General features: G+C 48.1%; 1 protein-coding gene across 1 annotated transcript in view; it reads left to right on the forward strand.

Moving 5' to 3' along the window:
• Nucleotides 1-442: 442 nt before the first annotated feature.
• LOC144129224 (uncharacterized) overlaps nucleotides 443-14,452 on the forward strand; it is a 57,885-nt gene continuing 43,875 nt past the window's right edge. The window contains exons 1-4 of the mRNA XM_077663218.1: nucleotides 443-2,175; nucleotides 12,151-12,519; nucleotides 13,142-13,384; nucleotides 14,057-14,299. Of these exons, the coding sequence (XP_077519344.1) occupies nucleotides 604-2,175; nucleotides 12,151-12,519; nucleotides 13,142-13,384; nucleotides 14,057-14,299 (2,427 nt within the window). The 5' untranslated portion in view covers nucleotides 443-603. The remainder of the gene's footprint in view (nucleotides 2,176-12,150; nucleotides 12,520-13,141; nucleotides 13,385-14,056; nucleotides 14,300-14,452) is intronic.

Genomic DNA, 14,452 nt, shown 5'->3' on the forward strand with positions numbered 1-14,452 from the left:
GGCAGGATATAGAAGCGGCGCGTCACGTTGGCGCTATACTCGATCGTTCTGCGCCCTTTCCCTCGGCGGCACTCCTAATTCGCTTCTGTTCAAACGTTCGCCCATTACGCCACACATCAATGATGGCCGTCGATGCGTGAACAAGCCGGGAGACAGGCGGCGGCGGCCGTGTACCGCAGCGCAGAATGACGCGACGGCGCCCCTCGTTGTCGCGACGGCCAACCGCTGAGGAGAGGTAAGTGGAGCGTGCCCGTTGCGCCGGTGTTTAGAGGGCGCTAGCTACGTCCCAGTGTACTTCCCGCCATTCAGCAAGGCGGCAGGACCGCGGGGAACTGATGCAGCACTGGGCTGCCACCGCCGGCATGTCTGAATCCAAAAATACCTCGCCGCCTCGGTCGGTCCTAGGGCTGGTATTTATGGATCCCTTCTGCGAAGGCGTTCTGAGCGCAGCCCCGGGCCTCGCTTTCCCATGCTGCACGCGAAATGTGGCTGGCCTCTGCGGAGCGGCGGCATGGTCCCGGCTTTGCAAATGGGCTACGGCGCAGTGCAAGCACGTGATCATCGATCGCCGCCAGTATGATGTGAACGTGACGCGCCGGAACAATGAGTGCCGGGGAGTGTCCCGGATTTGTGCCCCACTTCGCCAAGGCCTCGAGGTGCAAGCGCTGCTTCCGCGATGTCTCCGAGCACAGCAAGCCAAGCGCGGCTCCGGCGGCGGCCGCCAAAACGACGAACGAACGTCAGCCCGACAAGAGGCCTGCCCAGAGTCGCAGGGACAGCTGTCCAAGCTCCCAAAATACACGTGCTGCCACCGCGTCGACCGAAAACCTCACGGCAACAGCTGGACCGCCGAAGGCCGCCAAGGCGACGACGTCGGCCGCGGGAAGCACCGCGGAGGAAGAGGCCAAGGCGACCGTGAGGCGCAGGCGGACCGTGGATGAAGGCGACGCCCGACAGGAGGATACCACCAGCGTCAAGCTCAGGCGACGCCGGCCGCTTTCAGCCGGAAGTAGCGAGGAAGTGGCGAGCAGTGCGTCCCGGAACTCGGCAGACTCGTCGCGGCTGCAAGTGAACAAAAGCGACTCCGAATCGCAGAGTAGCGACGCCGAGCAGCCCCCCTCGGCGGCCAACGTGAAAGAGCGCAGGAGGAGCCAGCGCATCAAGATCGTGGAGGCGCAAGAGGTGGAAAAGGGCCCGTCTCCCGCGTTGCCCACAGACACGGCGGCGGTCACGTCGCCGTCTGCCGACGTGGAGTTCATTCTGAAGGTGAAGACGACCGCCAGCCAGAACAAGGAGGACCGCGATGACGACGAGGACGACGATGGGAGCGTGGCGCTCACAGAGACGACGGAAACGACGGACACCACGTTGGCGTACTACGACGGCTACGAAGACTTGCAGAACAGCATGGCCAAACTCAAGAGCCAACTGGCTGCAGCCGAGGACAAGATCCAGAGACTCGAGAAAGAGAAAGCGGAAATGCAGAAGAGGAGGTCACAGGTGACTGACGCCGACAAGAAGTCTTTGGAAAAGACGGCGTCTGAGATACTCAAGCTGAGATCCAAGAACAACGAGCTTGAGGCCATCACCGAGGAGCTCAGAGACGACAACAAGTGCCTCAAGCTTGAAGTGAAGGAACTGCAGCAGGAACTGGACAAGAGGGACTTAAATGAGGACATCAAGAAGGAAGCCGAGGCTTTGAAAGTGAAACTTCAGCAAGCCGAGACCCTGTGTGAGGAGCTGATGGAAGAGAACGAGGAATACAAGAAGGAAGTTCAAGACCTGGAAGAACAGCTAGAGGAGCTGCAGGATTCGTACCGCGAGGACCAGCAGTCCGAGTACCAAGACCTCAAGAAAGAACTAGAATCCACATCGAAAAACTGTCGCGTGTTGCAGTTCAAGCTGCGCAAGGCCGAGAGGCGCTGTGAACAATTAGAACTTGAGAAGGGACAATTAGACGACAAAGTGGCGGAGTTGCAGAGAACAACGCAAATCGAAGTGGACAAAACGAGGATGAAAGTACTTGAAGATGAGCTCCATGTGGCAAACGAGCTGTCTGTAAAGCTCGCTACTGAGCTGGAAGTGCTAAAGGACGCCAAAACTAAGCTGGAAATGGACAATGCTTCTCTAAAGAAGCAAACAAGCAGTGGGGCCAAAGGCGTAACTGTGAGCCAAGTAAGTTTTCCATGTGCTTGTCTTTGCTTACATTCCTTCCTGCCGCATCAAGGTACACAAATGCAGCCGCATACTTTGCACAGTAACCTGGACGCGCTTTTCCAACTGGAAATATTCGTTGGTGCTTGAAAAGGTGCCAAGGCATGTTTCTCTGCAACTAAAATGGAGCAAGAACCGTCCTGTGCGCCAGCTTGATGGATAGGTGTCGCTTTAAGCCTAGCAGGTGCGTTGCAGGCCCACTCAATTAAAAAGTAAGAACTGCGAATATCCACATATTGCGGCATCTAGTACGTCGCATAAACAAAAGGGCGCTTGCAGCAAACGTGTTGGCACAGGCATAAAGGTTAGAGGCCGAAAACACCACCCTCAATAAAAAGAGCGAGGCATTTGCTCGCACCTGGCTGATGCAACCTGCAGAGCTACTTCCTGTCTAACTTTTTTGGATCTGCGTAATAGAGAGAAAAAAAGCATAAGAGTGCATCATCCCATGTATACAGGAGCGATAATTTACATGCTAAAACATTTGTGAAATCAGCGTAATCCAGCTTGCCCTAGCTTGATCTCCGGATAATATTCATACAAACAAAATGAGCAGTGCTCTGAGCGGCCAAGTTGGCCATTTGAGCTTTGAAAGATGGAAGCATATTAAAGGTTCCTGTATGGAGCTTCATGAATGACTAGCACACTATTGCATATTCTTTGAATATAAAACAAAGACAGTTTAATTTAAGTAAAAGAGGCATTTAACGAAGGATTAATGGCACTGCACGAAAACAGTCTAAATCTAAACGCTGAATAATTACAGTTAGCATGCACCTAAGCGACGGTACTATATATATGATTACGAAAGGAAGGGAAAACCTTACTTAGCTCTTTGTAGTTAAAGGAAAGTTTTTTCGGGTTTACCTGCCACCGTGACTGAGCGACTATGGCAGGGCGGCCAAGTTGCAAAAAGGAAAAGTGCAAGAACGCACGTGTCCCGATTTTAGAGACCAATAAAAAACCGCAGGTGGTCAATGAAAATCCGGAGGCCTCCACTTGCACGTGAATCAAAGGCAACAGTGTAGCTTGAGCACGTCAAAATTCAGAAATTGATCAATGCTCCTGGTTTGGACCTGCCTCAGCGAGAATTTCGCTCTCTTATTGGAGCTAGGCTGTCCGAGGTAAACAATCAAACTAGCACATTACAGGACGAGGCCGAAAATATCAAGAATTCGAATCGGACGAGAAGTGTCCAATGTGCTGGGAGGAATCCTCCAGCTCAAATAAATTTGAAAGAAAAAGTTATTGCTGCCAACATGTTCCCAGCCGTACAGCTGGGAAGAAAAGGTATTTTTTCTCAGATCTTCGTAGGTGAAAATTAGCTTGTTTTGGTACGTGGTTTTGTTCAAATGGATGTTATTAGTAATGAATTGCTTGTCTGAAATGTACTCAGCCTTGATATGGTTTCCCTAAATGTATACATACCAGGTGTGCCAGCTAGCAATTTAGAGGGGACATTTAAGCTCGGCCTTAATGGTATGGCGCGATAGAGCTAATGGGCTAATGCCTGCATATGCGGAAAGTCATGTGCTTTTCATTCAGAGACCTCTAGGAGTCCTCGTACCTCTCCTGGCGCAGTGGTGTAGCGGTTAAGCGATGTGCCACTGCCCTGCGATGGTATATGCTTCCAGTGGCGGTCCTTGTGCGGTCCAGGTTGCTCTTACTGAGCGACCAATCATTAATTTAACTGCCACCTGCCACGGTGGGCAGTTTGCTCGCTATCCGTTGGGCAGGTTGTGATGACGCTGCAAGGTCACGTGACCTAGGTGGCCCACCTACCTCCTAGGTTGCTCTCTGGGGACCACCTGCCAGGGCCATGCACCTGACCTTTCGCTCACAATGCCGACGCCGACAACGCCGACACCAGATGTTCTGGGGAACGGGGCACTTAACGCTATCGTGTTAGTATAATAAATATATATTTTTATAAATACGGAATGTTCTAGGTAATTGAAACAATTGAGTTCGGTTGCAAATCAAACCGCCTAGTGAGCAGCACTTTTTCGTTCTGAGAACTTAATTATTAACAAGAAATTAGCGAACTTTCTTAATAATAGAGTCAGGAATAAAGTGTGAATGCGAAAGTTCTCGTGCGCCTTGAAAAACAGCCGGCGGAAATGTTTTCATCGAGGTACCATTTACGTGAATAAATAAAAAAGCTTCCAAAAGCTTCCTTGTGACAGTGGTGCTGCTGCGCAGTGTTACAAGACAGAACGAAATTCACTTTCCTCCGGAGCGTTGTCCCCGACGGGGCTTTGCGTGTGCAATGGGTGAGGGACATGCTCCAGAAGATGTCACCTGGTAGCCTTCGTTTAAGGCCGGTAAGTAAACCTGCGTATATAGTACACTGATGCAGGTATTTCAGCCAGCTGTTCTTCAAGACGATCTGCAACTTCTGAATGGACAGTTCATTCCTGGAGCCAATATTTTAAAAAATTGCTATTAGTCTTTGCTAATAATTACTTTTAAGAACGAGAAAATGCTGCAGACAAGTCCACGCGACTCTCAACGGTCCTCAATTGGTTTCAGTGGGCTAGAGCACTTCTTTTTTTAAAAGCTTCTTAAGCTGGGAAACCTGGTATATATAGCCACCGTTGCCACACTTCGTGTTGTCGATCAGTTATGCGTTGCCCTGCCATCTACTATGCTGTCTGCTAACCTCCGCTGGCAGGACGACTGCAAGGTGAGGCAGTGTTCTTCGGTTCGAGCCTTGAACGAAAGCGTTGTTTTTTCCGCTGCTATGGTTTGAAAGGAAAAAGAAAACACCGTACAGCTCTTCTCACTTGTCGTACGACTGCGTCTAAGGGGCATGAACCTGCTCCCCTTTCAAGGGAGGCATTAGCATCAATTCGCTAACAGTACTGCAGATGAATCGCTGGTAGTGCTTACTACAGAACACCAAAGCACCGTGCACTACGTGATAGCTTCGGCAACGAAGCTTTTCTTCACGTGTCTCACCACGTCGCAAGTCCCCATAAATCATACGCTGTTTGTTTGGGTGCTACCAGAACAGGATTGGTTTCTGCAGCAGCATATGCAAAGCGGAGAAACAACGCATATGCTTGGAGCACCGCCAACTCGTTTTGTTGCCAGACAATGCTTCGAGAGAGCATTTTCGGAAGCCTAAAGAAGATGCGCACTTCATTCTCGGAGTGCTTCTGCGTCGCGGTTCTAAAATGTGCGCTGGCAGTGACATTATCGAGCTAAGCACACTAATGGCATGTTGTTGGACCCAAACAAAACGATTGCGAAGGCTTCAATACAGAGACCGAAGTGTGCTGCTGCGCTGTTTCTGCAGAACTAGATTACTCTTGTTCTGAAAATGATCGTTGCATAGGCGTGACCTTATTGAACAAATCTCCTGCGTTAATACAGGGTAGAAAGGGATGTACCCTGTATCCACGTAGTTAAAACATTATGCGCGCGTTCTCACAGGCTGGATACCAAACGAATTGCGTTGTACGAGGTATGTTTTGGGGGTGCGCAGAAATGGCATTAACACAGGCATCATTGTATTTGTGGAAATACGGGGGAAACAAAGCCTTTCGCCCCGCCCGCACTCCCACTCCGCGGATGCAGCGTTCCCGCTCGCTAACCGCGGAGGGGTTCGTGCTCGAGGGACAAAGGGAAGGGACGACACAGCGTGAACACTCATATGCTATTTATTACACTTGCAATTAATACACAGAGTGGGCCAGCTAGCTACAAAACATCAACGAGGCATTCCTCGGAAATAGAAGGCTACGTAAGAAGGACTTCCGACTTACCGGCTGGGGCAGGGGCGCGACTTCGGAGGTATCGGCGGCGAACGTTTGTATGCGCCGATAATGGCGGCCGGGTTTTTCCGTGCGCGCTGCATTCTTGGGGCAAAGCCATTCCCTAGCATTTGCTGGGGAAGGCGGTCAGAGCGCGCGTTTGCTGCGCTCGCTTCGCTGCCTGGAACCAGAAGTCCAGCGGCAAGGCACAACGGATCCCCGTGCGCCTGCCGCGGAAGGTGACGGGAGCGTGCGGCTCCAACCGCTCACGACGCTGGCCGGATCCCGAAGGGCCTCTCTCCGGTTCCGCAGAATTCCGCGTAACCTACGAGGTGGCGCTCCCGTCGCCGTTCCCTTTCCCCCATGAGGGAGACTTCCCTCCTCGCCCAGCCGGGGGCTGTCCGTCCCAACGGCCGACGATGAAGATGGGCTGCATCGAAATGGAGGGGGAAACAGGTTCTCCACATATTAAACTGTGCAACATTCACGAAGGCGCACAAAAAAACGCACCAGGAAACGTATTTTGATAGCTCCTTGTTTTGTTTTTTCGCATCTCTCATTCACCGAAGCTGCGAATGCGTATATTGATATCTCAAGTCGAAATGAAAATATCTGAGCAGTACCTACAGTGTCTCTTTGGTCTCAGTGCATGGTCGACCGTCGATAAACTGACAGCCAACTCTAAAAGCTTCCATGTCTCCTCTTGTTATATTGGCGACGTCTTAAAATTTGCGTTCTGAACATGTACAGTACTCACGGATTGAAATAGGACATTCGGAGCGCGTGGCCGTCGCTTCATGGAGCGCCGCCCGTAGACGCTCATGGAACCAAGGTGGTGCATTGTGGTATGGCGCGAGAGGGAGAACATCTACAAAGCAGAATTGTTCCTTCCAGTAGCCAATGAGCCGGCCTGTGGTTTACCACATGCCTGCGTGGCACTGCAAGGCTAGCGCTCCGAATGTCCTATTTCAATCCGTGAGTACTGTACAGTTGAAACATTCCAGGCCTTTTTTATCGTTGAAAGCCTCTGTCTGTCTGTCTGTCTGTCTGTCTGTCTGTCTGTCTGTCTGTCTGTCTGTCTGTCTGTCTGTCTGTCTGTCTGTCTGTCTGTCTGTCTGTCTGTCTGTCTGTCCGTCCGTCCGTCCGTCCGTCCGTCTGTCTGTCTGTCTGTCTGTCTGTCTGTCTGTCTGTCTGTCTGTCTCTCTCTCTCTGTGTGTGTGTGTGTGGGTGCGTGCGTGCGTGCGTGCGTGCGTGCGTGTGTGTGTGTGTGTGTGTGTGTGTGTGTGTGTGTGTGTGTGTGTGTGTGTGTGTGTGTGTGTGCGTGCGTGCGCGTGTGCGTGTGCGTGTGCGTGTGCGTGTGCGTGTGTGTGTGTGTGTGTGTGTGTGTGTGTGTGTGTGTGTGTGTGTGTGTGTGTGTGTGTGTGTGTGTGTGTGTGTGTGTGTGTGTGTGCGTGCGCGCGCGTGTGCGTGTGCGTGCGTGCGTGCGTGCGTGTGTGTGTGTGGAAATGTAAGCTGCCCTGTTGTCAAGTCGTGCACTTACGCACTGCTGTGATAGTTATTACTGTTTTTTCGCACATTTTGCTCGAAATGACGCTAGCTGGAATGTTCAAGGTTCGAAGGGCAACAAAATTTTATTGATTTTCTTTTTGGTTTATTGTTCTTACCGCTGTATATTCAAAGGAATAGCTATAAACTTGTAATTTTTTTTAAAGGAAATGATGCAGTAACTTAACTGTCTCACTTATCTCCGTGGACACCTGAACCGCGCCGTACGGGAACGGATAAAGGAGGGAGTGAAAGATGAAAGGAAGAAAGAGGTGCCGCAGTGGGGAGAGAGAGAAACGTTTAATGGATAGAATGTTTGGGTGGGGGCCCTTATTCCAGGAGTCCATTGGCTTTTGCCGCCGCTCATGCCCGGTTCACTAGCGAAAGCTAGTCGTCCGAATGTGAGCTGGACAGCGCCGCCTCCCGGTCCTCAGTTGATCCATGGGTTATTGAATTTCAGTATTTATTTATTTATTTATTTATTTATTTATTTCAAATACTTTCTAGGCCCGAAGGCATTACAGAAAGGAGTGGTAATGGTACATAACATAAACAGTGCATATTATAAAATATTATTTTACACAGCGGCAGAAAATACAGTGGTCTTGAAATTGTTAATGTCAGAAATGGCAGCGATGAAGGGAGGAATGTCGTTCCAGTCTGCGCTAGTTTTGGAGATAAATGAATTATGACACACTTTTGTTCTGAAAAATGGAACAGCAACTTTAAACATGTGGTCAGAACGGGAGGATATGTATGATGGGCGAGCAAAAAGATGATCCTTTAATACAGGGCTGTGATGATACATTCTACGGAAAAGACAAAGTCAAAAACATTTGCGGCGCGAAGAAAGGCCCGGCAGGGCAAGGGTACTTTTCATGAAGGTAATGCTGGCGTGACGGGAATAGTTAGATAAGATGAAACGTGCTGCGCGATTTTGAACGAATTCAAGTGTGTTTATTAGTGTGATTTGACTGGGATCCCATACTGCGCATGCATATTCTGGCTTTGGCCGCACTAATGTTTTGTGGAGTGTTAGTTTTATCGGCAGAGGCGCAGCAAAAAAATTTCGACGTAAGTACCCAAGAACCCGGTTAGCGTTATTAGTGACGTGTTCGACGTGCATATGCCATGATAGGTTACGTGAAATATGAACACCTGGGTATCTGTATGAGTTGACGGATTGAAAGGAAGTGTCGCGAAGAAAGTAAGTTCGCGTGTTGTCAGGGATGTTATTGCGACGCGACACATGCATTGTTTTACATTTGTTAGCATTTAGTCGCATGAGCCATTTATCGCACCAGTTAGATATGCTGTTAAGATCTTCTTGAAGCTTAATAGAATCAGTGTGGTCAGTTATTTTGCGATAAACGACGCAGTCATCTGCGAAAAGCCTGATAGACTAATAGGAAATGCATTTAGGAAGGTCGTAAATGTAGATAAGGAAGAGAAGAGGTCCCAGTACCGATCCCTGGGGTAGCCCGATGTTACGGAAATGTGAGAAGATGAACAGTCGTTAGCAGAAACGTACTGAGTTCTATTTGAGAGAAAGCTTTTAATCCAGTTTAGAACATTTGTATCAATGTTAAGCATGCTAAGTTTAAAAATTAGGAGATCATGTGAAACAGTATCAGTTCGCTCTCAAACTGATCTCAAGCATATTGCTACGGCGTGCACCACCAAGAATATTTTGTGCACCTGACAGCATTGTCATGCAGAGTATATTGCACTAAATCTCCTCAATCACTCTGCGACTCCGTCTCTAGTCGCTACATATGCCCTGAAATGCGGGGTTTTTATATCGCTCTTCGTGACCTGAATAATAAAGTCTGGCAGAGACAATTAAGGTTCTTTAGGTTTGGTAATAATAAAACATAAAGTGCTGAGTAATGATATGTTGCAGAACGACTATGAGTCATGATTGTGCATATTTTGTACAAACTCGATACACCTTACATTACGTTACTCGGAAAGTTCTGAGTCATGCTATGTTGCAGAATGACTGAGTCGTGACTTTCGTACGTTACATTCCGTCATTCATGACAACACATGTTCGCTTACATGTATTGTGACCTCGTACACAGGCCTTCTGACATTATCGGAATTTCGTGCCATGGACGGCGACAGACGCCGGCTTTTTTGCTAACAGGACATATGATGCTTTCGCATTAAAACGTGAAGTAATGAAAGATCTTGTGAGTGGACACACTTAGGCGGTTCACGTCATGTACAGAAAGCGTAAAATAGCAACTATTAATGCCGACATCCAGAAACCTGAGGCGGTATTGAATGTTCGTTTCCGTGCTTAGCGTGTGGAGAGTCTTTGCCCACAAAATCGGTCACAGTGTGCTCACTCTTAAAGCTTCCTTATGTGCGAATTGTGATTCGTGTGACCGAAACGGCTGGCGCAATGATGGTAGTTGCTGTTGCAGTACTTGGTTCCTCGTAATTGGTACCTTATAAGTAAAACGAATAAGAATGTCGTTTTGCACCGAGTATTGTATTAACTTTTGCAGTTCATTAAAGTGAACGCAAGGCGCTATGTCATCAATTCATCTCTCCTTACAACCGGGCGAGGTGAAGCAATTTAGTTCTCTTCCCTATCTGGGAGTTAAGAACTGTAGCAATTGTTCGGTAGTGACGTAGCGCATTTCCGCTCAAAGTGAACAACATTAAATTCACCCCATGGTATAAAGTCATGAAGTTATAACATGGCTCCTGAAAATGCAAGCGTATAACGATCTCATGTGCAAATGACGCCACATTTCTGCTCGATGGCAAGCATAATTACTAGGTACAGACTTGACAAAAAGGGGAAATACCATGCGAACTGGCCTAATTGCATGCCAGCGTTGCGTGACGATCCGACGCCTGTTTTCGAGATATGCATAAAGTGCCCTTCATAATATGCTGGCCGCGCACTTCCGTCGGGGAGGCCTTTTTATACTGAAAGACTGCAACCGCCACAATTCGTGATGTCTCTCCACACTTGCCCGCACGTCTTGAGTGGCCTATTTATACTGTTCCTTAATTTATTCTGGACCTCTATTTGACTTATTGCTGTAGCCAACAATTTTTACGATAATCAAGTTGTACTTCAAAGGACTGCGGCAAGAAGTTATGCTGGTCAATTCATTCATATGCATGAAGTATTGCCTTCTATTCTAGATCCTGCTTTTTTTTTTCGGGGGCCAAGCACGGCTTTTTTTATGGAATATTGTGGTATATTTGGCTGATGTCAGAGGCTAATTTTAACTGCATATTGATTCAGAAAGAGTGGCAAGAAACAACAGTCAAGAGGAGAAACATTAAAAGACAAGTGAAGGCAAAAAAGAAATGAACACCATTGACAATTGTTGTGTTCAGCACGTCCAATCTTTTTCTTCTTTTTCTTCTGAACGTCTGGAAATACAAAAAAACACAACAAATTAGTGTTGCCATGAAGAAAATTGTAGATGTTGATAAAGTTAACCTGCACTCCTATAAGTTTTGCGTACAGAGACAGGTAAGCATTTGGGAAGCTACAGGTCACCTTCCTGCACAAAAGGTCAAGTGCGATTGTCGGTCTCACGATAACATTTCGTTCAGGTTCCCAGGCCTTGTCGCAACTTTAACGGGACAACGTTAAGGCCCTGTTGTCCAGAAAATCCGGTGTCGGCGTTGTGAGTGAAAAATCACGACCTTGACTCTGGCAGGTGGTGCCCAGAGAGCAACCTAGGAGGCAGGTGGGCCACCTAGGTCACGTGACCTTGCGGCGTCATAAAAACCTGGCCGCCATCCAGATAGTGAGCAAACCCACTGTGGCAGATGGCAGTTACATTAATGATTGGTCGCTCGGGAAGAGAAACCTAGCTCGCACAAGGCCCATCGCTGGGAGCACCTGCCATCGCAGGGTAGTGGCGCATCGCTTAACGAGTACGAGGACTCCCAGCGATCTATGGATGCAATGTAGAGTATGACTTTATGCATGTATAGGTAATTAAGGCGATGTACCCTTAATGCGGAGCTTAAGTGTCTCATTCATTCATTGTTTGTTTGTTTGTTTGTTCCACTTACCTATTGTGAAAGTTGGAAATTCTAAGTACACTGAGGACAACTCCATCAAGATTTTTTCATAAATATCGCTTTTGTGGCTCTTTATATGGCTCTGTTGATATCTGTCTGGCAAGAAACGATTCATTTAACCAAGAAAATTGAATTTTAAATTTTCCCGCCACTAAAACTGAAACTTTTGACGCAAAGACCGGTCAGGACTCTGTGACCACCGTCTCAAGTGGAGTGTTTGTTGCCCTAGCCTCAGAGATGCGCGTTAAAAAATTCTGTCACACCGCAGTTTCACGACAGAAATGGCCGGGAGTTGCGCCAACTATATTTTTTAGTTTTCCTAGCCTATAAAATCTCAGTTTTCAGTAAAGGTTGCGTCTTTGTCATTATAAAAACGTAACCTATCAACAGTGTTTCTTTAGGCATCACAAGGTGTGGCATGACGTTATTGGGTCCGATTACGCGTCCTTGCGTGTACTATTATCAGTGTTGCATTGTTATGCTGCTGAATACAATCGATCATTGTTGGGTTTCGGAACTGGCTGGCAAATTCAACCTCTTTGTGCGATTCCTGCTCTTTTTGTCAAAGTCATCAAAAAGCAAGGAGGCCGTGATGGGGAAGGACTACGAGACCATGTGCAAGGACCTGTACGACTCGATGGAGCGCGAGACAGACCTCAGGGAGCAGCTGCGGTTCGCGGAAGAAGAAAACAAGACAATGCGACGCAAGCTGAACAACATCGAACAGGAAAATGAGACGCTGATGCTGCAGATCCGCAAGCTGAGCGGCAAGCGCGACAGTGCGCCAGACAACAGCGACAGCGACGAAGAGGTCTCCGTGGAGGAACTGCGTATGCAGTTCGAACTCCAGGAGCAGGAGACTAGCGTCCTCAGGCGCAAAGTAGAGGAGAAGGAGCAGCAGATCGAGAGTCTCGAGAAGGAAGTCAAGTACCTCCAGGTAAGGCTCGTGCCATCGTGACAGTTTCCACGCACGCTAAGTGTACTGGATGACGAGTCTTTATTCCTGAGCTGGGGTGCAGAAATTATCATCCGAACAAGATGCGATCGAAACTTGTCGCAAACAAAAAAAAACTTATCTTCTTCTAAGCATCGACCTGATTTGGCCTATGTGAACTGTCTAATCCCAGACAACATCAAACGTCCTGAGGACGTCCTGAAATGACCACAACGTCCTCATCCCGAGCAGGACATTGTGAGTACGTTTTGAGTGCCTCGGTGGCTAAATGTCCTCCTGAGGATGTCCTCAGTTTGCACATTGCTGGGCGGCTCGAGGATGAAAATTCCTGAATTGTCCTGCAAAATTGTCCAATCGTACAATAATACTCTGGAACCAAACTGAGATCAAAGAAGATTTATCTCTCGCACTTGGCTCTCATTAGTTAAAAACTGCAGATTTATTAAAGTACATGTGTTTGCAATTGTGATATAATGAAGGAAACCCCTTTGACCCCCAAAATTATGGGCTTTGAGGAGATATCCTAAGGTATTGTCGCTTTTACATAGGGCGAGAAGAGTGTTATGGCCCCCCTAGTCATAGACCTTCCCGCTTCTTCCCACAGGAGAAACTGGTAAGCCAACCATTCACCAAGATCGAGTTGCCAGCGCCACCCAAGAGCGAAGCGGACGTGGACGTGTACCATCGGCAGAAAGCTAAGCTCCTCGAGTACGAGGCCCGTGAGCTGCGGCAGAAGTTAATCGAGAAAGAGCGCGAGAACGAGAGGCTCCAGACTGAGATCGAGGTGCATCGGCGCAAGGCCTCCAAGGTCATCGTACGTAGTCGGTCACTGGACAGCGAGCTTCAGGTAGGCTTTCAACGCAGTCGGGGATTAGTGTTTGCTGCATAACGAGATAGCCGGTCGTAAAATGCAAAAAATAGTATTTTCACCGAAGTTGGTTTAGCTCCGTAGAACTACATCATGTTAGGGCTGCTGTCTTAGCAGAGAATGGCACTTATTGCAACCATACTGCACACTTGTCTTACAAAAATTTCTTTAGACCATCTATAGACTGTCCATAGACTTCTGTCTATAAATACTACAGAATCTCTATATAAAAACTCTAGAAAACAGTCTATAGGCAGTACAAATTCTATGGACAGTCTATAGACAATCTCTATAAATTTATGCCATACACTTTTAGTAGTCGTTTGTCTGTAGACAGTCTATAGACTATGAATAGACAAAGAAATATCTCTAGGAAGGCAATAGAGTCTATAAGATATCTATAGACTGTCTATAGGCAATTTTTGTAAGGGTTGGGCTTCGGTCGACCATGTGTATCGGCATTGTCTGTAAAGAAACTACTTTTTCATAACGTACTTTACCCCAGCCAACAAAGCCAAGAGTGGTGCCTTAGTCGCGGTTTCATGACGTTTAGTATCTAATAATGTGTTTTCAGTGCCTCACTTACTATTGTGCAGTACTTACATTAAGTTTAGGAATAATTACCATGCAAAATACGCATTTTGCTTGCAGGTGGACCTGAAGCGACAGCTGCAGCTGGTGGAACAGGAAGCCAGCATCCTTCGCCAGAAGGCCCAGGACCTGGAGACCGAGAATGACCGGCTCATGGCCGAGAACAAACGCTGTCAGCTACGGCTCAGCCGGAAACCGCCGCCAGGACCCCAGGAGCTGCTCCAGCTGGACAACATGGAACTCAAGGAAAAGCTCGCCGACTCTGAGCGCAAGCTCAACGTGCTGAAGGAGGAACTCGAGAAGGTGGGAACGTGCAGGAACTGCTCCGACGCGGGCCGCAGCCAGATATATTGAAAAAGCACGCCGCCTTCTTTTACGGTCCTCTAACAAAGTCCGACTTCTCCCCCTTGTAGATGAAGGCGTATAAACGGCGCATAATCAGGTCTAATAACGTAA

The sequence above is a fragment of the Amblyomma americanum genome, chromosome 4 (genome assembly GCF_052857255.1).
Source record: "Amblyomma americanum isolate KBUSLIRL-KWMA chromosome 4, ASM5285725v1, whole genome shotgun sequence".
In the NCBI taxonomy this organism is placed as follows: Eukaryota; Metazoa; Arthropoda; class Arachnida; order Ixodida; family Ixodidae; genus Amblyomma; species Amblyomma americanum.